This window comes from Tremella mesenterica (genome assembly GCF_000271645.1).
Source record: "Tremella mesenterica DSM 1558 unplaced genomic scaffold TREMEscaffold_14, whole genome shotgun sequence".
NCBI classification, from domain to species: domain Eukaryota; kingdom Fungi; phylum Basidiomycota; class Tremellomycetes; order Tremellales; family Tremellaceae; genus Tremella; species Tremella mesenterica.
In genome coordinates, this window is record NW_006711238.1 from 122,146 (window position 1) to 147,574 (window position 25,429).

General features: G+C 47.2%; 7 protein-coding genes across 7 annotated transcripts; 3 read left to right on the plus strand and 4 right to left on the minus strand.

The window, feature by feature from the left end:
• Positions 1 to 19: 19 nt before the first annotated feature.
• On the minus strand, positions 20 to 1,432 carry TREMEDRAFT_70076 (uncharacterized protein; the record flags this gene model as incomplete). Its single annotated transcript, XM_007007585.1, has 4 exons — positions 20 to 132; positions 414 to 827; positions 885 to 1,062; positions 1,157 to 1,432. The coding sequence occupies 4 exons, from the start codon at positions 1,430 to 1,432 to the stop codon at positions 20 to 22; spliced, it is 981 nt and encodes a 326-aa protein (XP_007007647.1).
• Positions 1,433 to 1,855: 423 nt separating this feature from the next.
• Positions 1,856 to 4,457, plus strand: TREMEDRAFT_34790 (uncharacterized protein; the record flags this gene model as incomplete). The annotated part of the gene is made up of 8 exons (XM_007007419.1): positions 1,856 to 2,161; positions 2,205 to 2,228; positions 2,337 to 2,456; positions 2,530 to 2,594; positions 2,669 to 3,276; positions 3,380 to 3,556; positions 3,733 to 3,974; positions 4,218 to 4,457. 8 exons carry the CDS (start codon positions 1,856 to 1,858, stop codon positions 4,455 to 4,457), a joined length of 1,782 nt encoding a protein of 593 aa, XP_007007481.1.
• Positions 4,458 to 4,995: 538 nt separating this feature from the next.
• Positions 4,996 to 7,023, minus strand: TREMEDRAFT_35021 (uncharacterized protein; the record flags this gene model as incomplete). Its single annotated transcript, XM_007007449.1, has 5 exons — positions 4,996 to 5,357; positions 5,493 to 5,995; positions 6,125 to 6,265; positions 6,404 to 6,684; positions 6,874 to 7,023. Coding segments are annotated over 5 exons (1,437 nt in total), but the record flags the coding sequence as incomplete, so codon positions are not given.
• A 2,704-nt stretch (positions 7,024 to 9,727) lies between these two features.
• Positions 9,728 to 10,222, minus strand: TREMEDRAFT_34991 (uncharacterized protein; the record flags this gene model as incomplete). The annotated part of the gene is made up of 2 exons (XM_007007444.1): positions 9,728 to 9,816; positions 9,991 to 10,222. Coding segments are annotated over 2 exons (321 nt in total), but the record flags the coding sequence as incomplete, so codon positions are not given.
• Positions 10,223 to 11,903: 1,681 nt separating this feature from the next.
• On the plus strand, positions 11,904 to 12,593 carry TREMEDRAFT_65316 (uncharacterized protein; the record flags this gene model as incomplete). Its single annotated transcript, XM_007007510.1, has 1 exon — positions 11,904 to 12,593. One exon carries the CDS (start codon positions 11,904 to 11,906, stop codon positions 12,591 to 12,593), a length of 690 nt encoding a protein of 229 aa, XP_007007572.1.
• Positions 12,594 to 14,878: 2,285 nt separating this feature from the next.
• TREMEDRAFT_65317 (uncharacterized protein) lies at positions 14,879 to 16,363 on the plus strand (the record flags this gene model as incomplete). The annotated part of the gene is made up of 2 exons (XM_007007511.1): positions 14,879 to 15,280; positions 15,959 to 16,363. 2 exons carry the CDS (start codon positions 14,879 to 14,881, stop codon positions 16,361 to 16,363), a joined length of 807 nt encoding a protein of 268 aa, XP_007007573.1.
• A 3,783-nt stretch (positions 16,364 to 20,146) lies between these two features.
• Positions 20,147 to 22,501, minus strand: TREMEDRAFT_65319 (uncharacterized protein; the record flags this gene model as incomplete). The annotated part of the gene is made up of 5 exons (XM_007007512.1): positions 20,147 to 21,455; positions 21,506 to 21,872; positions 21,962 to 22,099; positions 22,163 to 22,375; positions 22,429 to 22,501. 5 exons carry the CDS (start codon positions 22,499 to 22,501, stop codon positions 20,147 to 20,149), a joined length of 2,100 nt encoding a protein of 699 aa, XP_007007574.1.
• Between the last annotated feature and the right edge of the window lie 2,928 nt (positions 22,502 to 25,429).

Genomic DNA, 25,429 nt, shown 5'->3' on the forward strand with positions numbered 1-25,429 from the left:
TGTGGAAGAGCTAAAAAGATCAAAAAGCGCCAATTTTAGCATTGGCTAAAATCATCTGTCGACACTTCCCATTGAAAAAGGTCTTCCAAAGTTCATCTCGGACTTCTGGTAATGTGATCAAAGTTCTTTTTTCTGTTCGTCAGCGATATGTTCCAACTCAAGTCATCTCCCGGGTCCCCTCTTACTATGACTAATCTTCCTGATGCCATTGCCTACCTCTGATTACTCCTGCTTCCTTGCTTGTCCGTCTTCGGCCATTGCTATCTTCTTGTATCCGCCCGAGCGATCACCTCTGTTCTCATCTCCGCGCTCCCATCTGCGCTCATTCCATGACGTCACACATTAACATATAACGAACACCAAAAGATGAATGATATATGATGAAAGATTGAAGAATGACAAACCCAACTCACTACTATCCTCATGTCCCAAATCAAGCAAAATAACACTTCCCTCACTCAATCTCAAAGCTCCAGATTCTATCAACTTTCCCACTCTAGCCGGAGTTCCCACAGCTACCGAAACTTTCGTCTTTTTCAAATACTCCTCTTGAGCTGAGAACTTCATATGTTTCGCGAATAACTTTGCTACTTCTCCATTTCCACGATAAGGTTTTACGGCGCGAACCACATCTACACATCGGAGACCGGAAAGACATAGTATGATGATGTTTGGTGAGCCAAATGTTGTGGGTGAGAGTGAGAGAAGAGAGAGTTGTTTTTGGAGTGAAATGAATGATTCAGAAGAAGTTTGTGATTGATCATTATTGATTCGGCCCTTTGAATCATCTTGCTTTTTGGTGGGAGGATTTGATAGGTCTTTGCTGTCTTTGATATGGCTGGGTTGTTCTATGATTGACTTTGAAGACCTGAAGCTTTCTAAACGAGTGGATAAGGGAAGAAGGAAGATGTTTAAAGGGAGATATAGGTCAGTCAACTCCAATTCACTCGCTTGGGGCAAGGAAGCCTTTAAAGAAGAGGTGAATAGGGTAGATAAGATCTCGGGAGTGTAATCTGCGGGAGATACATCTGATGTTATAGTCGTTACACCGGTGTGTATGCGCTATAGTCATTAGCATGAACTTGTTCTTCTGCGCAGAGCTCTGTTTGAGCGAGATGAGGAGGACTGAGAAAGGTAGAGAGGGAAAGAAACAAACCTTTGCTCTCCGGATCTTATCCTTTTCCCTCTTCCTCTTCCTTTTCTCTTTTTGCTTATCTACCTCATCCTTGTCTTGATCAAGCTCTCGACCTTCAGACTCTTTCCGTTTCCCAAGGGTCGACTTTGGAACAGGACGTGGGGAGGGAGGTTCGAGGTATTCGTCAGGATCAACGTTGCTTTCCGCCTCTGAAGACGCTACGAGTTCTGGATCAAGTTCGAATTGATCGTCTAGGTCGTCGCCTCCGGCTCCACTTTTACCCATAGCTAATGTCATGAAGGGTTTGAGCTGCTATGCCGGCTATCTATCTCATACCAGTACTAGTAAGTAGGTAAGTCGTAACTTTAGTCGGACACCCAAGCAAATTCAGCCGAGTGGACGAGTGAGAAATATTTCATCACGTGATTTGTCATTTTCTCGCCACGTGGTTTTGTGTGCCTGACTGTACCTGAGACCGAGTGACGTCGTCATTTTTGTGGTCATTTTTCCTGTGCCATCATTTCATCTCTTTCTCAATACCATACCTCTCTTCACTTGCTTTCTCATACACTCTTCTCCCTCCCGTTATACCCCCTCGTATACACCTCGACAGAACGTTTCGAAATCACAAAGGAGATCAAGCGAGCTGTGAACAAAACTCCGACCCTCGCCACCTCTCTCTCTTCCTCAAAAGCAGATGAGAAGATAACACTTCAAACCATGATTCCCATATTCTCCCTCTTCCACCTTCTTCCCTTGCTGCCCATATCTCTGGGACAGCTCACCCCTTCTGTAACATACAACCCTCCGAATCCCACACAAGCTCTTGTCCCCTCTACTGGCTCTCCTAATGCTCAATGGTCAAACGTGTTGGGAAACACGTTGTGGTTTTACGATGCCCAACGATCTGGACGATTAGACAATGGGAGTTATCCTAACAGAGTCGGATGGAGGAACGATAGTGCTTTACATGATGGGGACGACTGGGGTGTGGATCTGACTGGTGGTTGGTATGATGCTGGTGACGTCAGTTTCATCGTGTGATGTGGATTCACAAGCTGACGAATAGTATATAAAAGCTACTTTTCCCCTGGTGAGACCATACTTACGTACATCTCCTATCAAGACTGTCTGCCACGGTATCCTGCTATTTGAGCTTCAGTCTGTCATGGGAGAATATAAGAGTGAGCCTGACTGGTAGGGATTCACAATGTTCGCCTTGAGCTGGGGAGCGTTGAGTTATGGTCAAGGATACGACGCCGCCAAACAAACTGAATATCTTGATTCCACCATTCGATGGGGATATGACTGGTTAATGAAAGTGAGTTATCAAACCCTCGTCTGTTCTTTACTCTAGTCTTCTTACCCGGTCAAAGATTGACGCTCACTCTCAGGCGCATCCCGAAGACGACGTATTGTTTCTGCAAGTCGGTTCAAGTGTAATCGACAACGACTATTGGTGAGTCTTGAACTTGGTATCCTACTTGCTCTCATTACCTTTGCTCCTACTATGAACCATGGCTGATGAACCAGGGGCGGTGATCAAAACATTCCCACTCCACGACCAGCTTACCCAATCAACTCCTCTTCCCCCGGTACAGACGCATGGGCCTCAACCTCCTCCGCTTTCTCCTTAGGAGCTCTTTTATATTCCGGTCAAGTATGGAATACCACCACTTCTTCGTCTCCTCCAACCTCTCCTTCTCTGACAAACTCTACATACTCCGCCCTCCTACTTAAACACGCTGAAACCCTTTACAACGTGGCCAACTCCACACGACCTTTCGTATCGTACGACGCTTCCGTCCCCGAAATCACCGACGCGTATGGTTCTACTGGATATTGGGATGATCTTTGTTTGTCAGCACTGAGCTTGGCCATAGCGACCAACCAGTCAAAGTATTATTCAGATGCTTATTTTTGGTACACGAATTCGTCACTTACCAATAACCAGAAGATATGGAGTTGGGATAAGAGAACCGTAGCGGCTTATGTGCTATTTGCAGAGACATCGGTGGCTCGACCGGGCTTGGCACAAGGAGCAGGATTAGACGTGAATGTTACGGGATGGCAGACGGAGGCTGAGGGGTATTTTGATAAGATTCTCAATGGGGATTTCAAGGATGCCCATGTGACGAAAGGTGTGTTCAGCACGGTAAACACGTTATATTTTCTTTCCTCGACTAAAATGATAGGGAGACACCAAGTGCAGATGTGATGACAAAGACTTGTGCTGACTTTTAGGCGGTTTACTTTACTTTGGGGAAGATTCCGCCGATAATTCACTTCAACCAGCTTTGGCGACGGCTACACTTATGTTCCGTTATGCACCATTGGCGTCTTCGTCGGATAAGACTCAAGCGTACAATGCGTTCGCTCAGAGTCAGATCGATTACATATTGGGAAATAATGCGATGTCATGTGAGCGGTCTCTCAATGTTCTCAACACCTATACCGGTTTCTTGACCCTTCCACACAACCTCGACTATCATCATCGACAACCTCATTCTCATACTCCCTCCTCCTTGAGGTGAACTTCCGGGTGGTTGAGATCTGCATTAGGGGTGTAATGAGACCCTTTTGTGACTGACTGTTAGCCGTTTATATAGTCGGTATGCACCCTAACTCTCCTCAAAACCCTTCCTCCGCCCCCGCATCAGGAGGTGACAATATCGAAGATGTACGAAATGATCCTCCTGTTGAAGCTCATGTTATCTATGGTGGAATGGTGGGAGGCCCTTTACGGAATGACAAGTTTTGGGATTGGAGGGATGATTGGGTTCAAACGGAAATAGCTTTGGATTATAATGCCAATTGGCCAAGTGTGGCTGCTATGATGGTGAGTCACCCATACTCTAACGTCTTACCTCCCTTCCTCCCCCCGTTCACCTACTCTTCCCAGTCGCCACTCTTTATATTCACCACAAAGTCGCCACCTGCCTCATTGACCTCACTGGTTCCACCCAGTTTGTAGGAACCATACATCCCAGGAATTCTCATTAATTACTCGTACTGAGATGGGAAGGCATTACACTTGTCCACATGGGACTCAGACACGTTATGAGAGACGATCTGACATTAGATCGCAAATAATTCCGCTGATCCATTCTACGTCTCGTTGGCCGTCAGGACTTACTCTACACCATCTGGTCAACCATGTGACAACGCCTTGCCATGTCATGGAACTTCCAAAGGTAAAATAGCAGGGATAGTCGTGGGTGTCGTCTTGGGCGTTTTGTTGATTATTGCCGGATTGGTATTTTGGAAAAGAAAACAAATTGCCAGATGGTGGAGAAGAGGGTATAGGTTACCAAAAGCTTGATCTGGTGTGTTTGGTGAATGGAGTTGTGTGAATTTCAACACCGTCTGTCATCCTGTCTCCATCCTTCACCCTTGTTAGTCTTTATCGTTCCGTCTCAACCTTCATCTTGCTCTAACTTGGTTAGTTATTCGAATCATAATTATCTGAAACAATTTTTACAATTGTCATCTTTATCATTTGTTGTTTTCAAGTGCATCATGGAGAATTAGTGTGAATGTGAAGATACAGGTAGAGTTTATGACTACGATGCACAAAACGATCATCACTAGCATGGCAATTTTGATAGATGTACTCTTTTCTCTGATGACACGGATCCATTTCATATGTAAATGTTTGAAGATGATACTTTGAGGTTGATGTATTCTCAATGTGGAAACGCGATGTTAAGATGTTCAGATGGATGGATGAGCCGGAAATGTACGACACGTTGTCGTTTGAATGTGTTGATGACTGTCGAGTAACGATGTTCATCCACCGAGTTGTATCACGTCGCTAGTGGTCCTCGAAAGATGATTCAATGGTAAACTTATGAATCTCCTCAAACCTTCTTCTTCTTCCGAGGTTGTAAAATTGTCACCTCCCTTTCCACTCTTTTCTTCTCAATCACCCCCATACCGATCTTAGCGGGTATAAACCCTTTACAACTTTCCCATCCATCAACACCTATCTCCGACTTTACTATATTTTCCACACTGTTCAACCAAGTTGCAGAACTTTCCAAGCCTGCTGATGTCGTCGAAAAATCAAGATTGAGTAATGTTTCCAGTAATCTAGAAAGGACCAATGGGGGTAAATGAGGATCTTCTCCTTTCCTCTCTTTCCTAATATCCAGCATGTTTTCATGTTCGGTCGATATCGTCCCTGTCATCTCTTTCTCTGAAGTTGCTCGGACAGTCTCTTCTGACTTCGCTGGGATTTGCTCTTCGATCGTGCGGGGTTGACTCTCGTAAGTCTCTATCGGGTTAGTTGTTGTTTGTAATGTAGTCTGACCTATTATGTGTGACAGATAAGTGGTTGAAAAAGTTGAAGGGGAACCATATATTGTTAAACTGAAAAAACCTGTGACATCCCCACTTGAACATTCTTGTCTGAACCCCATTCTTTCCCAAAATTCTTTCATTGAAATTTCACTCAAAGCGTTATAAGATCTTTGTCTTTCTATATTATCTTCATCTCTATCTTTTTCTCTTTTCGTTCTCTTTTTCTCATCATGTTTCATTGTTTTCTTTCTTGGTGAAACGACATGATCATTTTGTGATGTTATTTTCCATTCTGGAGAAATCTCGGATTTTGGTGCTGGGGCCGAGGTGAGGTTATTTTCTGTGATATGGGTTGAGGTCGAAGCAAGGTTTTGTGATTGTGATTGTGGTGGTGGTGGGGGTTGTAATGTCGGTTTGGAAAACGAAAGGACTAATTCTTCTAAAAATCTAGTTTTGGGATCATCAGGAAGAGAAGGGATGATATTTCCCAAACTCTTTGTTTGATCATACATGTTATGGAAAGACTTCGGAGGTTTTGTATGTGGATCACCGGATGAACTGGGGTTTGCAGAATGGGATTGGGATTGAGATGAGGGAAGTTGAGTTGTTCTGGAAAGAGAAGGTATCGAGGATGAAATCTTAGATGTTGAAGTGGGAATAGTCGTAGATGTATGAATGTGGGTCGACGCTGGGAAAAGAGGTTGAATGAAGGGAGGTGAATATTCCCATTTTAACCATTCTGGTATTGGTCGACGAGGAAGACCTAACATACCTTTCGCTTCGGCTTCAGAGTAACTAGGAAGTAAATAAGATAATCGAACATCATTTCTTACTTTAGTAGGTGATATTTTAACAGGCTCTTCTTTATCCTTTACTGATGTCGTCGCTGAAATGGTCGTATTCGTGGATTTGGTCGTATCCGTAAATTTGGGCGTATCTGTATATTCGGTCGTATCTAAAAGTGACATAGAATGAGGTTGGATATGCGCCCCAAGAGATTCAGTAAATCTTTGAAAAGATTCAGATGAGGTTGATGAAGTTTGAGACAAAAGATATTTCATGGATACTTCCTCGAAAACACTCTTCCACCATTGACATAACTTCAAACCACCCAAAACTACCTTATTTCCTTCTCCCTCTCCGGAATTAGGGAACAGATAACGTGTTTGACTTCTGGCGAAAAGAGTGATGATAAGTTTTGGTTGTTTGGATTTCGATTCAAAAGTCGAGATTAAATCCCCAGCCAACTTCATAGAGTCAGACACAGATGTCGATTCTGAATTTGATAACCGTGTTTCCAACGGAGTGATTTGATTTTCAAGTTCGGGCGAAGGTTTATCGGGTTTCAGTACAAAGTCGATTTGAGATTTGTTTAAATTGTATGAAGCTGCATCGGCGTTGATCTGAGATGGAGGAGAAGAATTGGCCTGAAGGACGAAATAACTGAGGAAGCTGATAACCAAAGTCCTAGTGTATGCTAAAGGAGAAGGAGCATAACCTGAAGAATCGACTTTACTTATGTAAAGTATCGATGTGGAACCTAGGGTATAACGATATGCCGATAGAGCAGCTACGAGCGTACGCGGTGAGGATGAGGTGGAGGATAAAGTTGTCGTCTTGGATGAAGAAGTTTGAGTATCATCAGATTCTGTCTTGGTTGAAGAAGGTATCGCGGTAGTGGTTTCCGTAGAAGGATGGATAGTAGTTTCGGTAGAAACAACCACTAAATATTCTTCTTGTTCCCATTTCGGTCCTGGTGAATGAGGGAATAAACTTCCTGTTTTTTTAGGAGAAGAAGAGAGTACGGTGAGGTGGATCGAGTGGGTATTGGGGAGTGAAGAGAAAGATGAAAGAAGATGATCTCGGAGACTATGAGTTAGCTATTGAGTACTGTGATTTGGGCCGATGTCATGAGGGATATAACGTTGGTAAGAGAGGGTGAGTTAAGACCAGTGAAGATTATTGGAGGAGAGCAGATGTTTTTTGGTCAGCTGAGGAGAAGGGGTATACTTGATGGAGATGGGTGTTAGACGATAAGGGATGATTTGCTGGGACAGCACTGAGGTGACCACAACAAGGCCCGAAATCCAAAGAAGAAAAGGGAGAGAAGCGCAGAAAAGAAGGAAACGACATCACTTACGAAGGCATATTTTTCATATCGTAACGATAGCAGTGGGCATGATAGATACAGTGACAATGATACCTTCGATAACCAGGTAATACTTGATGGCTGACGACAGCAAGTAGAACATGTAAGTTTAGTAGATGGATAGAGAAGGAATACGCGACGTGACGTGAACCGTCACTGGCTGTGTCTTACTACTTTCACATCATACATGTCATCTCATTTCTCATATAATCACGACATACCAACATCTACCCATACCCACACTGAACCTACTCCCTCATACTCTCATCAATCTGTCTCCTTCTCCACCCAAGATTCACAGCTACGATCCAAGCTCTTATCAACTGTACATGTCTTCTTCTACCTTCCCTTTCCCTCCTCACATCCTTCATATCCATATTCACCTCATCATGATCTTCCTCTACTCCTAACGCCATGACGTGCTGTCCATTCTGTTCCCCGTCTAACTCTACACGCCCATCAAAGTCCAAACGTCTCACGCCTTGTCCTTCGTCCAACTCTAACCTCTTGACACCTCTCACAATCTCTTCATCCGTATGTCTCTTCACCGGTAATGGTAAACTTCCCGTTGAAGATAAAGATCCTCTTCTACTATCTCTATCGATATCCGCTAAAGAAGGTAAAGCCGGTCTGCTTGACTCCACTTTGTGCATTGCAGGGAGTTTCAAACTTGGATCCATCTGAACATCCACTTCGTCAATCAAAAGACTTCTAACTGAGATCTTCGGAGTGGCCTCATCTTCAGGTTCGGGAGATGAATAAATACGAATTTCAGAAAGTGACGTTTCTTCTTCTCCATCATCATCATCATCCGGAACATCCGATAAACCTGTACGTTCTGCACTCTCTCTTGGTCTGGTAGACATTGCCGCTCCAAGTGGGGCAACATGTCTATATGTCTTTTTATAGAATTCCCTTGGAGCGAGAGCGATGGGTGAAGGGCTGGATTTGGAAGGAGCGAGAGAATCGAAAGAATAATTGAGATGATGATAATCATTGTTATTAAAATCTCCTAATAAATTAGGATACTGCGGATAGAGGGAGGTAGACATGTTGGTTCTTGGTAGTGCCGCGATAGGTCGTTTAGAGATATCCAACGAGGTTTCTGTATTGTTTGACATTCGGAAACGGGAGTTGGATGGATCGATAGACGGGTATGAGTTGTTGTGATTGTTGTTGTTGTTGTATGTATTGTGGGTCGATTGTCGTGAAGGAGGTAAAGGAGGTATACCCGGCATTCCTACCAATCCCAATGAAGCAAGTTCATCAGCACCAAAGAGATCTTCAATAGGACTTTGATCTGACAGAGGTGAATCGGAAGAACCTCGACCAAAGTCATGTGTCTGTTGAGGACCTGAAGTGGTATTACCGTTGGCGGCATCTTTTCCTAAAGAAATCATGAATTGATTGAACAGAGCTAAATCTGATTCTGTTCTGATTTCAGGTATCTGCATAGGAGGTTGTGGTGCAGAGGTGGATTGAGAATTGGGCATCGACATTGGTAATGGTACTGAAGGGAGTTGAGGAACAGTTGGATAGATTCCTTCGTGTTGCGATACATGTAATGAAGATTGTGAAGGGTAAGATGTCATTTCAGGAAGAATAGGTGGTGCCCAAGAATTAAGTCGATGAATCATATCGTCGTCATAAGCGGGAGCCACTTTACGTTTCTTCATTTCCGCGATGAAACTATCAATAGATTCTCCTTCATGTCCTTGTCCTCGTTTCATCCCAGTTCCTATTTCCTGTTTATTGTCCAGAATCGTTTCTTGAGCGAATTGAGCCGCATAAGCTTGACTTTGTTGTTGTTCATATGCCAATTGTTGAAGTACCAACATTTCTCTTTGTTGATAGGCAGCCAGTTCTTCATGTTGACGTTTATGTAATGCAGCCAAAGCACTCGGAGTAGGAGTGGGGGATGAACTCTTGGCTTGAACTCGAGACATGTTGGTGAGTAAATTTTCGTATGGTGAGGAAGGTTTTGAAGCGTTAGAGGAAGGAGGAGATAAGGAAGTGGAATGGGCTGAACTTCCATCGCTGATTCGTCGACCGGCGGTGGGTTCGATGATGGAAGTATTGTATGCTGCATCGATGGTAGTGGGGGCTTTGGATAGTTTGTGGAGGGCGTGATGTTCTGCGGTATGTATACGTTCATGTTTTTTCAAATCTTGAGGTCGTTTAAATGTCTTTTTGCATACACCGCATGGGTGAGGTTTCAAAGGTGTGTGGACTGATTTTAGCGCTGCGCAGTCTCTGAACGGCTTGATTTCATCACTCAACCTCCTCAGCACTGAGCTGGTGATATGATCCATACAGACCTACTGTGAAGGGAAATTCCAAGAGGAGGGAGGGTAGATGAGAAGTAAGCTACGAATATAAGGGTAAAAGAAGTAATTCAGCTCACCTCTCAAATGACTAGTGATATGATCTCTCTTCACGCACTTGACCCCACATCCTTCCCACCCACAAGTCAAACAAAGATTATTCGTACTCTTTCTTCCCACATGAGCATTGCATAAATGTTCATATAATTGATCCGGTGATGCGCTAACATATTGACATTTCGCCCATTTACACGGTATAGCCTCACCGCCACCTTCCTCCTCGTTATCTCCTGACGATCCCTCAGTGTTCATCCGGTTCTGCCGAGGTAAAGGCGGTGTGATAGGTTCCGAGAAAGAAGAAGACCCCGTTGAAGAGAGAGAATGCGACAGGTTGTTGGAAGGTAATTCGAGGTATACAGAAGGTGGAAGAGGAGGATAAGTCATTGCTGTGTTTCTTCGTTGCCGAAGAAGTTTCAGGTTGTATTTTCGAATCCCGACCAGATATACAAGTAAAGATGTTAGGATCAGATGAGGAAGGAGTTTGACTGATGTATGTTTGACACGTTTAGGTGTCAAACGGTGAAAGTATGAGTGTGTGGAGGTTGTAGTGAGGTTGTGAGAAGGAAAAGAGAAAGGGGGAGGGGGAGAAAGTGAGAAGAAGCCAAGATGTTTTGCCAAGACCTTGGCGCTTGGCCTAATCGGTGGCCCCGCAGCAATTTCCACTTTGGGCCATTTTACGTAATCTATTCTTTTCCTGTAAGGTCGGAAAACTCGTCCTCCTTCTCACCTTTCAACTACGAAATGTGCCCATGTGAGCTATATATCCCCCAAGGCTTACTAATAATCCAGTGACGCTAGACTTATGGTAGGAATGACAACGGAAATAACGGCATCACTCATATCTGATTATCTGACCAAAGGTCCCGGTTTGATGGCGGAAGCGCATGACCGGCACACCGCTTTGCCTCACTTTCGAATATCTGTTCCTTCGTTTAAAGCGTACGGATTGACTTTCACCTATCACCACCCCCCTTATCTATCGGCTCTACGTGATTTAAAACGATCAGCCAAGTACCACTCCACTGAATGTCAAACTCGCCACCAACACTTCTAAAAGAATCCACCAGCTGACGTCTTACCTTGCGTTGGAATCACCGTCTGGCTTATGAAAAGTGCAAATTCAATACACTCGATTTTCCTAATTTTAGACTTTCTCCAACGCAAGTAAGGAAAATACGTACTCCTTCTACTTTCATTTCCAGCCCAAGTCCACGAGAGATCCGTAAATTCTACAAAGCTCCAATCGCTCCACCCAGTTCGCGATACGAAACTCTTTTCCTAAATCCAGACTTCGAGAGTCATCGACCCAAAATCCCGATACGTCGTCTGGTACGTTCGAAAACCCCTACGAATCATAGCTCCATAGCTACATAAAGTCACACGTCGTACTAATTGTAGATTCGAGACTCCACTTGGGCCATTCATGAAGTGACGAGCAATCTCACGGAACTCCTTAGAACAAAGATACGTTATCATCCAGAAACTCATTTCCTGTATTCCAGACATCGAGAGTCATCAACCTTGGTGTCCGATATGTCGTCTTCCAAGTCAAATACCCTTCAAAACATAGCACCATAGCTATGCGAGACCATACGTCGTACCAATCTTGAACTGCAAACTCGATTCGAACCATTCATGACGTGATGCAATCCCTCAAACCAAAGATATGTTATCAAGGGGTTACTCGACCTCCATTGTTCTAACTCATGAAACTTATTGCTCATGATGAATTAGAGGACCCATCAGACCATTCTCGAGAAGACGTGCTCCACAACTCCACCGAATAAACGATGTCGTCAATTCCCCGTCCGGGGAGTTTGGTCGATGAGCTTATCTTCCAGTGAGTGGACTTCCCTCAGAGTGGAAAAGTATATAAAGAGACTGAAACTGACTTGATAGAAACAACGTCTCAAGTCTAATTCAATATCACACCATGAGTTCCAGTGGGTCAGACTCTTCTGATGACAACGACTCGATAACAAAGGTCAACGCCGACTCAAAATATTCCATGCCCTCAGATGCCGATTCGACCGCTGCGAGTATGTACAACATGAAGGTCGGCACCGACTCCCGATATTCCATGCTCTCAAACACCGATACGATCGCTGCGAGTATGAATAACATGAAGTCAGAAGAAAAGACGCCAGAAGTGACAAAAGAAGAATCACTAGAGGTGAAAAGCTGGTTGACTCGATTAGAACAAGCTCACAGACAAGGTAAATCTGGTCTTCTTTCAGTTGACAACTTTTTCAACCAAATTCAATTAGCAAGAATCACGCAAGTTCCTGACACTGCAGTCATACTCCTTGCTTCCATCGGTGGGACTCTCCTCAATATTGATTTGTCAAGCAGCCTCCATTTCTACAATGATAAGGGACGACATGGCTGGATGGCATTCGGCCAAGGAGAAGATGGTAAACAGTATGAACTTTCTCCTTTAGCAAATGAACCAATAGGTACAATAGATCTTAATCATGTTTTGAAGGTGACGACCCCTACAATTAGTGAAGCATTTTCATTGGCGAATAAATTTGACCAGGTTTGGGATGAAGAATATACCTATGAGGTAGGAATATTGCTTATCCCTCCAAATTTATCAAGGCCGGTCAAGGCTCGTCTTTGATTTTCGACGGTGGTCAGGATCTACCACTTTGTAATAGAAGATTAGGAATCCCAGATGAGAGAAGAGATGTGATGAAACCTAATGATGAGAATATGACTACCTGTATATACCTTATTCTTACTAAGCATACTGCTACCAGACGCTGACGTTACTGATTCAAGAGTAACCTTCTTGGCCCATCGACTCGGTGGTGGAAAGGGGTGTTGGTCGAACAATTGAAGAATATGAGTTTTTTACAACTACAAAGCTGCTCGCTTTTCTCATACGACCTCTTTCTTTGTCTGTACTATCCTGAAAAGTACGTCCCAACACTTCCTGATCCTTACTCTCGAGGACAGACGATTCCTCGATATTTGCTCGGAGAACTTCGAATCCTGTGACACTTCTTTCATTCCTGACATGTCTCCATCTTTCCTCTGTCCCCCCGCCCTTCGTCGAAATTGAAGGGGGGAAATCCTGAACCCCAGAAATTCTCATACACTGCATTTGACCTCTATTGATGGATCTTCACCTTTGTTCATGCCATGATATTCTCCCTACAAGGTTCCTCCTTCTTCCATCCTCCCTCTCCCTCTCCCTCTCCCTCTCCATCTCCCCCGACCGTCACCCTTTGTGCGGAGATCAAATCGCGCGCCTTCGTGTCCACAGTGAGCCCGCTACCTGCAGGAGGCTCCACACAGCTTATAAACCATCCCACAAACATGATTCTCCTGGGAGTTTTATTTATTTCATCGTCAACAGGCAAATTTCCACACCCGAAATCAGATGGGTAGCAGTGTACTCAACCAATCACGCTCCCTTTGGACCGTAAGGACTTCCCCTCCTGATGAGAAGAGGTCACAACAAAGGGAATATGTGGTGGAACACCCCACAGAGTTTGGAGTATTCATGTTCGATGTTCAGTCTGACCAGAGATGGGAAAAAGCTGTGCACCGACTATCAACTCATAAGCCAGAAGAAGGTATCATTGGATATGTTTTGTCCGTTGAGTCCAATTGCAATGAACCTCCTTACACTCACACCGAGGAGTATTGTGTCTTCTCCCAGTGGAAAAAAGGCAAGTGGACCGTGCGACTTACCAGGGAGAGACCTAAAACTATGAAGCCAGTCTGTGACACAATTCATTGTTCCAGATATAAGTCATCAACCAGTGAGCTTCCTGTGGAAACCACTGCTTTACTAGACAAAGGAGGACGTCCACTTACATATTCTGCTATGAGGTTTCGAGGCAATACACCCACTACAAGACCATGGGTGGAATGGAAGCTTCCAAAGACAAACTTCATCTCCACATTGAGGAATTTTTGTTTGTGCACAAGTGAACTTCAAATCTCAATGGATCAGGACCCAGATGATATTAACACCTTGGCTGAGTTTGAAGTGGACGTCACATCAGTCAAGCAAGACCGAAGTGCCTATTCATGCACAGAGATGCGCAAGCAGCCTTTTGCCCAAAGTGAGGATACTCTGGTTGAGAAACATGAGGTTAGGAAATATGATTGTCACGAACTACGTCGTGACACCTCGATTACTCCACCAACAATGACCCTCCTTTGGCCATCAAAACCCCATCACGCCTTAACCTCTTTACTCTACACGTAACTCAGGACTTCTGACACCAAGTACGGCGAAGTTAGACGGAGTTAGGCTAAGTAGGGACAATGGGAGCAGAAGTACGACGAAGTTAGACGGGGTTAGGCTAAGTAGGGACAATGGGAGCAGAAGTGCGGCGATGTTAGGCGGGGTTAGGCTAAGTAGGGACAATGGGAGCAGAAGTGCGGCGATGTTAGGCGGAGTTAGGCTAAGTAGGGACAATGGGAGCAGAAGTGCGGCGATGTTAGGCGGAGTTAGTCGAAGGAGGAAGAGGATGGCCGAGGGCTCGGGGAAGTTGGACGAAGTGCGTTGAAGTACGTCAAAGCGCGAGAGGGTTGGATGAACGTCTAGGAGGAGTAGATAATATTAGCTGAGAAGATCGCTGAAGTTCTTCAGCGATCCTTGATTGTTGTCAGTAGCGAAAGACAGATAGAGATAGCTATAAATCAAGATACATCGCCATCAGTAGAACAAAACCCTAGTTAGAGTAACTACGCCGAAGTACGCCGTAGTTACACCCCTTTCGACGTCTGCGCCCTCCTGGTTGGGTGAGACATCGACTCAGAGCGTGAAGTTAGCCGAGGTTCGTCGACCGTCGGTCTATTAAGAAATAGTTGTTCGACGGCCGTGACAGTATCAAGGATCGCTCTTACCGACGACCCGTGCGAACCTCGGAGAAGTACAAAGATAATATGGAACCAGAAAGAAGAATTACACGAGGGATGAGTAGGGATGGAGACAGGATGGAGGAGAACGAGAGGAGAGCATTGGAGGAGCTTAGCAGAGCAATGGGGCAGGACCTTGGAGTGGAGGATAGTGTGGGGGGATCAATTCAAGGAGATGAGTTCGTTCCACCGGTGCCTTCTAACCCTCCTTCTCCTCCGTCTAATGCTCTCCCACCTGCGGGATCCCCACTTGGATCAGACCAAACCCCACGCCCAAGAGAAAACACTGGAAGTACGGCGAACTTGGGAGAAGAAGGAACACAAGGGGTGGTGTTGGCCTTGATGCAGATGGTGGCGAATATGAACAAAGACATGATGGAGGAGAGAAGGCGTAGGGAGGAATGGGAACAGAGAAGAGAAAGGGATACAGTGGGCGGGATTGCAGAAGGGATATCAGAAGGAGTGAGGTACGCCATGGGACGGCAAACTTCGGCGACCCCAAGCGTAGTGGGCGAACAACGGAAGGGGATAAAGCTACCTAACCCAGACCTCTGGAGAGGAGATCGGAACAAGTTAACCGCCTTTCTGTCTGAGTGCGACGTACATTTCGAATTGAACTCTCATCTTTTCCCCGACGACACTAAGAAAGTCTTTTTCATGATCTCTCATCTACGCGAAACACCTCTTCTTGCAGTGCAGCCCGATCTATCCAAAAGACCTCTTCCTGAGTACCTCACGACACACGATCAGTTCGTTAAGTACCTCAAGACTAACTTTGGTGATCCAGACGAAGAAGGAACTGCGGCCCGACAACTTAACGACCTCAAGCAAACCGGGTCTGCTTCGGACTACTTCTCCGCCTTCCAGCGACATGTTGCGATTCTTAAGTGGTCTGATGATGGAAACCTAGTTGACCGAGCCAAGAAAGGACTAAAATCGCACCTTCTAGATGAAATTGCAAGACACGGTAGATCGTTTGGGACTGTGAAAGAGCTATTGGAGTTTGTGATTCCCTTGGACAACCGCCTGTGGAGGAGACAAGTGGAGAAGGAGGCAGAGAGGAAAAGGGAAGGAGGGATAAGGACAACGACAGTGGTGGAAAGTCAGAGGACGGAGAAGAAAGAAGAGAAGAAATGGGAAAAGGGGCAACCTTCGGCGCAGGGTGGTGTCCAGGCGGCTATGATGTCGACGGTGGTAAAGAGTACACCGCCAAACATCGACGAAGTTCGCCGAAGATGGCCTAGGCCGAGCTCCGATCTGAGGGAGACAAGGAGGAAGGAGGGGAAGTGTACCGAGTGTGGTGAAGCAGGACATTGGCTGAAGGAATGCCCTGTAAGGGAGGCTAAGGTTAAGGTTGGACTGTTGCCTCCATGGGGGGAGAAGTTCGGAGAACGTGGTGGAGGATCGGGAGGGAACGCAGTACCTCTCGGACAGAGGAGGAACTTGAATGCGGTTGGAGGAGAAGCAGATTTGGAAGAGGACCAGGGAAAAGAAGAGGACCTGTTGCAGTAGGCGAGGCTCGGCGGGTCCGCCATATTCTCTCGGCCACCATTCCCAAACCCATAAAAGAAGCACAGCTGATGGAGCCAGAGGATTGTGAATACAAAAATACACCACTCAGTACCCCTTGTTCATGCAATGTCGATAATCATCTCCTCATCCCTTCCGTTTCCAGAGATCAACCTAAATCGGACATTTTCATTAATGGAATAAAGCTAACTACGCTCTGGGACACTGGAGCTACTTGTTCATATATAAGCCCTAAGGCAGCAGCGAAGATAGGTGTAGAAAAGAGGCGATATCAGGTGAGCGTACCCGTTCACATGTTCGACGGCTCGGTGAGTGTCGCTGGACCCATCACCGAGTTTGTCGAAGTCGGATTTAGTTTGACAAAGGACGCCGAAGTGCGATCTGTTTGTCTCGATGTAACAACGCTCTGCGACGCAGATGTTGTGATAGGGTGGGATTGGATGAGGAAGGAAGGGGTTGTCCTTGATGGAAGAGACAACTCGGTGAAATTTCCCATCCCAACCCCACCAAGTGCGGCGAAGTTAGCGGCCATAGGGCTGCCGACTCTGACGGACGCGATAGACCTCCGCGGCGAAGATGAGCTTGAAGAGCTGAGCCCGGAGGAACAAGACGAGTTGTTCCAGGTAGTTCCTGAACAATACCACCAGTACATTGACGTTTTTAATCCGAAGAAGGGAGGAGAGACCCTTCCCCCTTCAAGGTCCTACGATTTGAAGTTTGAGCTTAAGGAGGGGGCGAACCTTAAGGTCGCCTCCCTCTATGCTCAAGGAGAAGATCAGAGACGCGCGCTGAGAGACATACTAGATCGCGAAATCGCCGCTGGCCGAATTCGGGCAAGTAACTCGCCATACGGCTCACCAATGTTTATGATACCGAAGAAAGCCGAAGGACAGTGGCGAATGGTCATCGACTATCGAAAACTGAACGAAGCGACCATACCAGATGCCTACCCTCTCCCTCTAATAGGTCAAATTACCGAAGAACTTGGAAAAGCGAGGTATTTCAGCAAACTAGATCTAATTGGAGCATACCAATTGTTGAGGGTGACAGAGGGACATGAACACCTGACGGCGTTCAGGACACAGTATGGTATGTTTGAATCTCTGGTTGTTCGTGATGGGCTGCGAAACGCCCCCGCGGTCTTCCAACACTTCCTAAATGAGGTGTTTAGAGAGCTACTAGGGAATGGAGTCGTGGTCTACATTGACGATATCCTCATTTATGGGAATACGTTGGAGGAATTACGAGGAACTACGGCGAAGGTCTTTGAGGTACTGCGGAAGGCGAGCCTGTACGTGAAAGCTAGTAAGTGCGAGTTCAAAAGAGATTCGGTGGTGTTTCTGGGTTTCGTGGTATCCTCTAAAGGTGTATCGGTGAACCCAGAATACATTGATGCCATCACTTCCTTCCCACGTCCTAAGAATCTACGAGAGTCAAGGGGATTCATTGGAGTTGTAAGCTACTACAGGCGCTTTGTCCCCAACTTCTCGAAGATTGCTAGACCTATCAATGACTTGACAAGGAAGGAGGTACCATTTGTATGGGGAGTCGAACAGGAGTCAGCCTTCAAAGAGTTGAAGGCTAGGATGTGTACTGCGCCGGTGTTAGCCCATTTTGACCCTACATTGAAGACGATATTACAGACAGATGCGTCGTTCTTCGGCTGGGGGTTCATAATTTCGCAGATCAACACGGCTGGTCAAGAACACCCGGTAGCTATTGAGTCTGGTGCTTTCAACACAGCTCAACTGAATTATACGGTAGGAGAAAAGGAGTTCCTCGCTGTAGTGGAGGGTTTCAGAAGAAGGAGACACTTATTATTGCAGGTGGAAACCACAGTACTTACCGACCATCTAAACCTTACCTACTGGATGGAACCGAAACAACTCAGTCCTCGGCAAGGTAGGTGGGTAGAGGAGCTAGCTAACTTCAGGTTTAAAATGGTTTATCGGCCAGGAACCCAGGCAAGTCTTCCAGATGGATTATCTAGACGGGCGGACTATCATTCCGGGAAAGGAAGTACCATGGTACAAGAGAGCAACCTTATCCAAGGTCTGCCGAAGTTCGACGAAGTTGACGCCACCACGTCGGAGTTGCGTCACCTCCTTCGAGCATTGCAAGGGACAAGGGAGGTAAAGGAAAATGATCTTGTGGACCCTATGGATCTAGTACTTGGAGTTCAGGAGGACGAAGACATAGAAGGGGTCAGAGAAGAATTATTAGGAGTCGTTTGCGCTGAGTGTTCTCATCCTACGTGTAACGATAACGTGCAGGAACCAGGATCAATCACCGAACTACGCCGTAGTTCGCGGTCTCCTCTAATCCTTCGTGGGGGGTGGAACTCAAGAGGTTTCCTCACATTCGACGATCGCATTTATGTGCCGAACTACGCCGATGCTCGGCTGAAGATCATGAAGATGCGACATGACTCAGCCTTGGCCGGTCATCCAGGTTCGGCGAAGACCCTTGAACTAGTCCTGAGGGATTATGTCTGGGTTGGAGTAAGGAAGGATGTTGAAGATTATGTTGCTGGATGCGCGGTATGTCAGAGAGCGAAGACTAACAGGCAGAAACCTCATGGGGAGCTTAAACCACTGGAGGTAGCTACGAAACCTTGGTCTAGCATCTCGATGGATTTTATCGAGGAGCTGCCAAATTCCCATGGATATAATTCCATCCTGGTAGTGGTGGATCGGTTGACCAAATGGGCCATTTTTATCCCGACTACGACGAAGTTAACCGCAGCCGGCCTATCAGAGTTGATATTGGACTATGTGGTGGCCCAGCATGGGTTGCCAGAGAATATAGTATCGGACAGGGGATCGAAGTTTACCTCCAAGTTCTGGAAGAATTTGACCGATAGTCTCGGAATAAGACTACATCTCTCTACTGCATATCATCCACAGACTGACGGACAGACCGAACGAACCAACCAGTCTTTGGAACTGTATCTTCGAATCTTCACCTCCTATCAGCAGAACGACTGGTCAAAGCTACTCGCTCGAGCTAGCTTTGCTTACAACAACACCCAGCACTCTGCGATAAACAAAACCCCATTCTATGCGAACTATGGATATCACCCTCGTTGGGCTGAAGAGATAAAGGCTAGCGAGGTCGAAGTGCCCGCTGCTACGGTGGTGGTAAAAGACTTGACTGAAATACACAAAGATTGTATCGAAGGAATTGAGAAAGCTAATGAGAAGTACGCCGAAGGATACAATAGGAAACACCGGACTACGCCGAGCTTCGCGGAAGGAGACCTAGTGATGCTGTCGTTAGAGAATATTAAAACGAAGAGACCAATGAAGAAGTTAGATGTTAAGCAAAGTGGGCCGTACAAGGTAGTACGGCAGGTAGGTTCTCATGCTTGTAAATTGGAATTACCAGGAACGATGGCAGGTATCCATGATGTATTCCATGTCTCCTTGCTCCGTCCTTATCACCCTCCAATATTTCCTGGTCAGCAAGCTGAGCCACCTGGGCCAGTAGAAGTAGACAATGTGGGAGAGTCTTGGGAGGTAAAGGATATTGTGGACTCTAGAGTAAATAAGAGGTCAGGAAAGTTAGAGTACTTGGTAGAGTGGTTAGGTTACGAAGGAACAGACGATTCAGTATCATGGGAACCAGTGGAGAACGTCGATGGAGCTGATGACATATTGGCGAAGTTCCACGAACTTCACCCTACTAAGCCGAAGGAAGGGCGACTGCGAAGGGCTAGGAGATAGAACGTACTGCATACAACATAGGATTACAGCTACGTACCGCTCACTTGTCCTTACTCTTACCCTTACCTTTTCCTTTTCCTTTCTCCTTCGATCTACTCGGTCCTGCGGGATTGGTGTGGAGGCTACCGATGACCGAAGGTAGATCGAGAGTCTCAGACGGGAACGCAGTAGAGAGAGAAGCATTCCATGCCCGATTCATAGCCCCAAAGAAGTCACCGAAGTCCTGGACATCTCGAGCAGCTTGCATGCTCGGGGTCCTCCACAGAGAACGTATGGTCCGTAGACACTCGAAGGGAAGACTGAGGAGGTCGAGAGCAGTCTGGGCGGAAGCTGGGACACGAGAATTACTACGGCGACCTAACCAGTCAAGGGACGGTGGTGGCTCATACGCCATAGGAGTGACTAGGAAGGGGGTGTCGAACAGTCTTCGGCGAACATCGGCTATCTCAGTAAGGCTTCGGCGAGAGACGCCCGCTAACCTTGTCCTTGCTTCGTCGTCCAGAGCCCCAGTGTTGACTACATCTACTAACGCCGCAGTAAGATTGTTTAAAGCGTTAGCTTGACGAGAAGAGAAGTCAAGCAGGAGAGATGTATCATTTCGGGCGGCCTCAAGCTGAGTAGTGAGACCGAGGACGAGAGAACGATAAGTGGCGAATTCCTTTTCGTCCTCAGGAATACGGACGTCCAGGGAGATACGAGGGTGGACGAGGGACAACCGGGGAGCAGAGGGACCAGCACGCTGAGTATCTTCATTTTCCACATCACCATCATTGAAGGCAACCTCCTTCTCTTTAGATTTCCCTTTTGATTTCTTTAAAGAAGACTTCGGTGTCTTCTGGGAAGCAGAGGGAGGGGTGACGGGAGGGGCCGCCGAAGAGGCCGGAGGAACAGAAGGACACCGACTTCGGGTGCTGTGAGCCGGAGGAGAAGCTACCACTGGAGAGGACGGACGTGGCGCCGAAGGACGAGAGGCCGAAGGACGGGAGGCCGAAGGAGCAGAGGCCGAAGGACGGCGAGAAGACGAAGGAGGAACAGCCGGGAGACGTGATGGGCCGGCCACAGGAGCGAAGGGCGACGGCGACGGAGGCGACGGGCGGAGGTCCGGCGAAGTACGGCGAACCGACCGGAGAGACGAAGACGGTACCCGCGAACGGGGGACAGACGCTGGAGTCTGGGGAGGGGGGAGAGGAGAAGCGTCGAAGGGACGGGGCGGGATGTCCCGGGCAGAGGAAACGGGACAGAAGGAGCAGGGGCCAGACGTGCATGAAGCACAACGGAGGGCCTTGTTGTGTGGCCTGACCGCCTTGAGGCAGGGCCAGTTTGGACGATTATACGTGATAATCTCACGTCTACTAATTAGCAGGAGTAACTTCGGCGTAGTACGAATAGGTGGACTCACCGGCAACGATCACACGCTTCGTCAACACCAACCGCGATCCAACGACCAGGCTCGGACTTCATCTTCTCCCACAAGTACTCTTCTTCCCGCAGTGATCTCTTCACCCGTTTGGGCGAAGGCTCCCCTCTGGGAGAAGGGGGGGGAGCAGCGACGGGGGCGGCGGGAGCAGGACCGGCGGCGGCAGCAGGAGCGATGGCGGCGGCAGCAGCGGCGGCAGCAGCGGCGGCAGCGGCGATGGCGTTGGGGGGGGGGAGAACCCCGGAAGAGGAAGAAGAAGAGGAAGAAGAAGAAGAGGAAGAAGAAGAAGAGGAGAGGGAACGGCGTCGTTTCTGGCCCACAATTTGAGCAGGGGGAGGGGCAGGAGCGGCTGCGAGTTAGCAATGTCTTGGAGAGCTAAAGAACAGATAAACAAGGCCAAGTTCGGCGAAGGTGTGAGAGGTTGGACGAAGAACTCACGCTCAGGACTATCTACGTTGTTGTCCTCTACACTAACCGCCACCATATCATCATCCGAGTGTTCCTCTAACTCGGTTTCACCCTCCGACACGATTCTATCATCCTCATCACTATAATCACCCCCTTTTCCTTCGAAGTCTGACTGATCGTCCGACTCCGAACCACTGAGCGACTCCTGGTCGGAGGAGGACGGAGACTCACCAGGACGAAAGGCGGGCGTCCTGCGGCGAGGGCTGGCGGCAGGAGGGGAAGCAGAGCGAGGACCAGGAGGAGGAGAAGCAGAGGGAGAACCAGCGGGAGGACCGACGGGAGGAGAAGCGGAGCGAGGAGGCGGGACATCGCCAGACGGCTCCCCCAAAGAGAGGGTGCCGAGGCCGAGGGAGGAGACTTGGCGAGATCTGTCGCCGAAGGAAACTGAACATCAGCCAAGTCCGGCGAAGTAAGGTAAGTGTCGAGGAATAACTCACGAGCAGACGACACCATACCACCAAAGTTCCTCATGGCGGCGAAAGGGTTAGAGGTGGGAGTAGGAGGGGCCATGACGTTAAAAATACTTAAAGAAATAAAAGATGATTCAAGGTAACAAATCTGTTTTCTAGGTAAGAGAGATAGAAAGTTTTGAAAGCAGATGGGAAAAAGAGAGAAGCTCGACGAACTGCTCAGTATTTAGTATAATCAAACCTAAACCCTCGTCGTCAACATGCAGCAAACTTCGCGTTTCATCAACAAAAGGCATCGCAGGGACGATCAAAATTCCCACGCTATAGTGTCTCATCTCAATATAAGCGAGGGTTACTTCGACAAACAACGGTGTTGTTCGGCTGCCATTCAGGAAGCGTGTCTCACCTACAAAAGACACAGGGCTTCTTACGGCAAACCTCGACGAAGTTAGGGGAGTCTCATTGTCGGGTTTTGGAGTGAAAGGAGGCCCAACTACGAAGTGCGGCGCAAAGAGCAGAAGAGTGGAGGATGGTCATGGGGAGGGAGAGAATGGGGTACTACGCTGCTAAGTTCTCTTGCCACGACAGAGGTGTAATCGCTCACGAGGACGTTCGCGGCTAAAGAAGGGGGCGACTGTCACGAACTACGTCGTGACACCTCGATTACTCCACCAACAATGACCCTCCTTTGGCCATCAAAACCCCATCACGCCTTAACCTCTTTACTCTACACGTAACTCAGGACTTCTGACACCAAGTACGGCGAAGTTAGACGGAGTTAGGCTAAGTAGGGACAATGGGAGCAGAAGTACGACGAAGTTAGACGGGGTTAGGCTAAGTAGGGACAATGGGAGCAGAAGTGCGGCGATGTTAGGCGGGGTTAGGCTAAGTAGGGACAATGGGAGCAGAAGTGCGGCGATGTTAGGCGGAGTTAGGCTAAGTAGGGACAATGGGAGCAGAAGTGCGGCGATGTTAGGCGGAGTTAGTCGAAGGAGGAAGAGGATGGCCGAGGGCTCGGGGAAGTTGGACGAAGTGCGTTGAAGTACGTCAAAGCGCGAGAGGGTTGGATGAACGTCTAGGAGGAGTAGATAATATTAGCTGAGAAGATCGCTGAAGTTCTTCAGCGATCCTTGATTGTTGTCAGTAGTGAAAGACAGATAGAGATAGCTATAAATCAAGATACATCGCCATCAGTAGAACAAAACCCTAGTTAGAGTAACTACGCCGAAGTACGCCGTAGTTACACCCCTTTCGACGTCTGCGCCCTCCTGGTTGGGTGAGACATCGACTCAGAGCGTGAAGTTAGCCGAGGTTCGTCGACCGTCGGTCTATTAAGAAATAGTTGTTCGACGGCCGTGACAATGATGTACTCAGCTCAGAAGAGGTAGGTTCTTCAATGGACAAACTTCTTTCTTCATTTCTGTGCCTGAGCCTCCCTACAGCCTCACATATCACCCGGATTAAACTGGGATGAATAGTCCTTTTTTGGAAGGTTGGAATGTCATAGGAAGAGATGCATGAAATTTGAGAGGGCCTAGAGTGTTAGCATCATGAATCAGTAATCATGACTCAGATTGACCATGGACTCATAGTAATAGTGACTCATAATCAGTCAGGATTGACAAGGACAGTCCAGGCAGTAATCACAGACGGTAGTTATCCTACCCAGACGTCTGCTTGCATCTGGACGTTGTCCACCATGAAGTCACGTGACACCGCCTTTTTTGCCCATAGCGTCCGAGGTCCCGTCCTTGTGACCGCGGTTGCAGGAATTACACCATACAAACAGCTGTGGTTACAGACCTCCGCCGGTTCCTGAGTGTGAACAAGGGTTACAATGAACAATGCAAAATTATTTTCCCTATTGGCAACTGTCTTTCATTCTGTCACGGCCGTCGAGCAATTACTTCCTAATAGACCGACGGTCGACGAACCTCGGCTAACTTCACGCTTCTGAGTCGATGTCTCACCCCAACTGGGAGGGCGCAAACGTCGAAAAGGAGTGTAACTACGGCGTACTTCGGCGTAGTTACTCTAACTAAGGCTTTGTTCTACTGATGGCGATGTATCTCGATTTATAACTATCTCTATCTGTCTTTCACTACTGACAACAATCAAGGATCGCTGAAGAAGTTCAGCGATCTCTAAACTATCTATACTACTCCTCTCTTCTCATAGAACGTCCCTCAACTCCTGCACTGCCTCACGCTCAGTCCTCTTCGTTCAACCTTGCCGTACCTCGCCCTATCCCCGATATCCTACTCCGCTCACTTCGACTAACTTCGCCTAACTTCCCCTGTTCTGCTCTCCCTCGGTTCCCTTCCCCTAACTTCGCCGTAGTTCTCCGCTAGGCGGGGTTATCGTGACAAATACCCTCTTGGTTCTCATAACTTCGCCGTAGTTGGTCTCAGTGGTTCGAGTGGAGGTTGGTGGTGGTGAAAGGAAGGACGGTGATGGTGAAAGGAGGGTCGGTGATGGTGGTTGTCAGGGATGTTACGACGTAGTTCGTGACAGTCGCCCCCTCCTTAGGCGCGAACGTCCTCGTGAGCTTTGTATGCATGTAATGAAGAAAAAGACACTCAGCAGGTTACAGGAAACACAATTGGTCATATAACAGTTGTTGGTAGATGATACCATGGTTCATTGTTAAACGGACAGTAAACTTCGTCGAAGTTCATCGTGGTTGCTTGTTGTTACCCTGTGGTAGTTACCTTATAGGTGAGACAGAGGATTTGGGGTACAACAAACCTCGTCGACGTTCGTCAGCGTATCCCTAACTTATATGAATGTGAGACACGTAGCGTGGGAATTTTGATCGTCGTCATGGTGTTTGTTGTTGCTGAGACACCTTGTTATGCGAAGTTACCAGCGCCCTGACGACGAGTAGCCATGTCAGTTATACTAAATACTCAGTACTTCGGCCCACTTCTTCTTCTTTCCCAGGACTAATCCTAAATCGTACTATCATCGTCTATCGATTTCCAGTCTTTACCTTACCAAACGTATCAATTTGATATATTTCAACAAA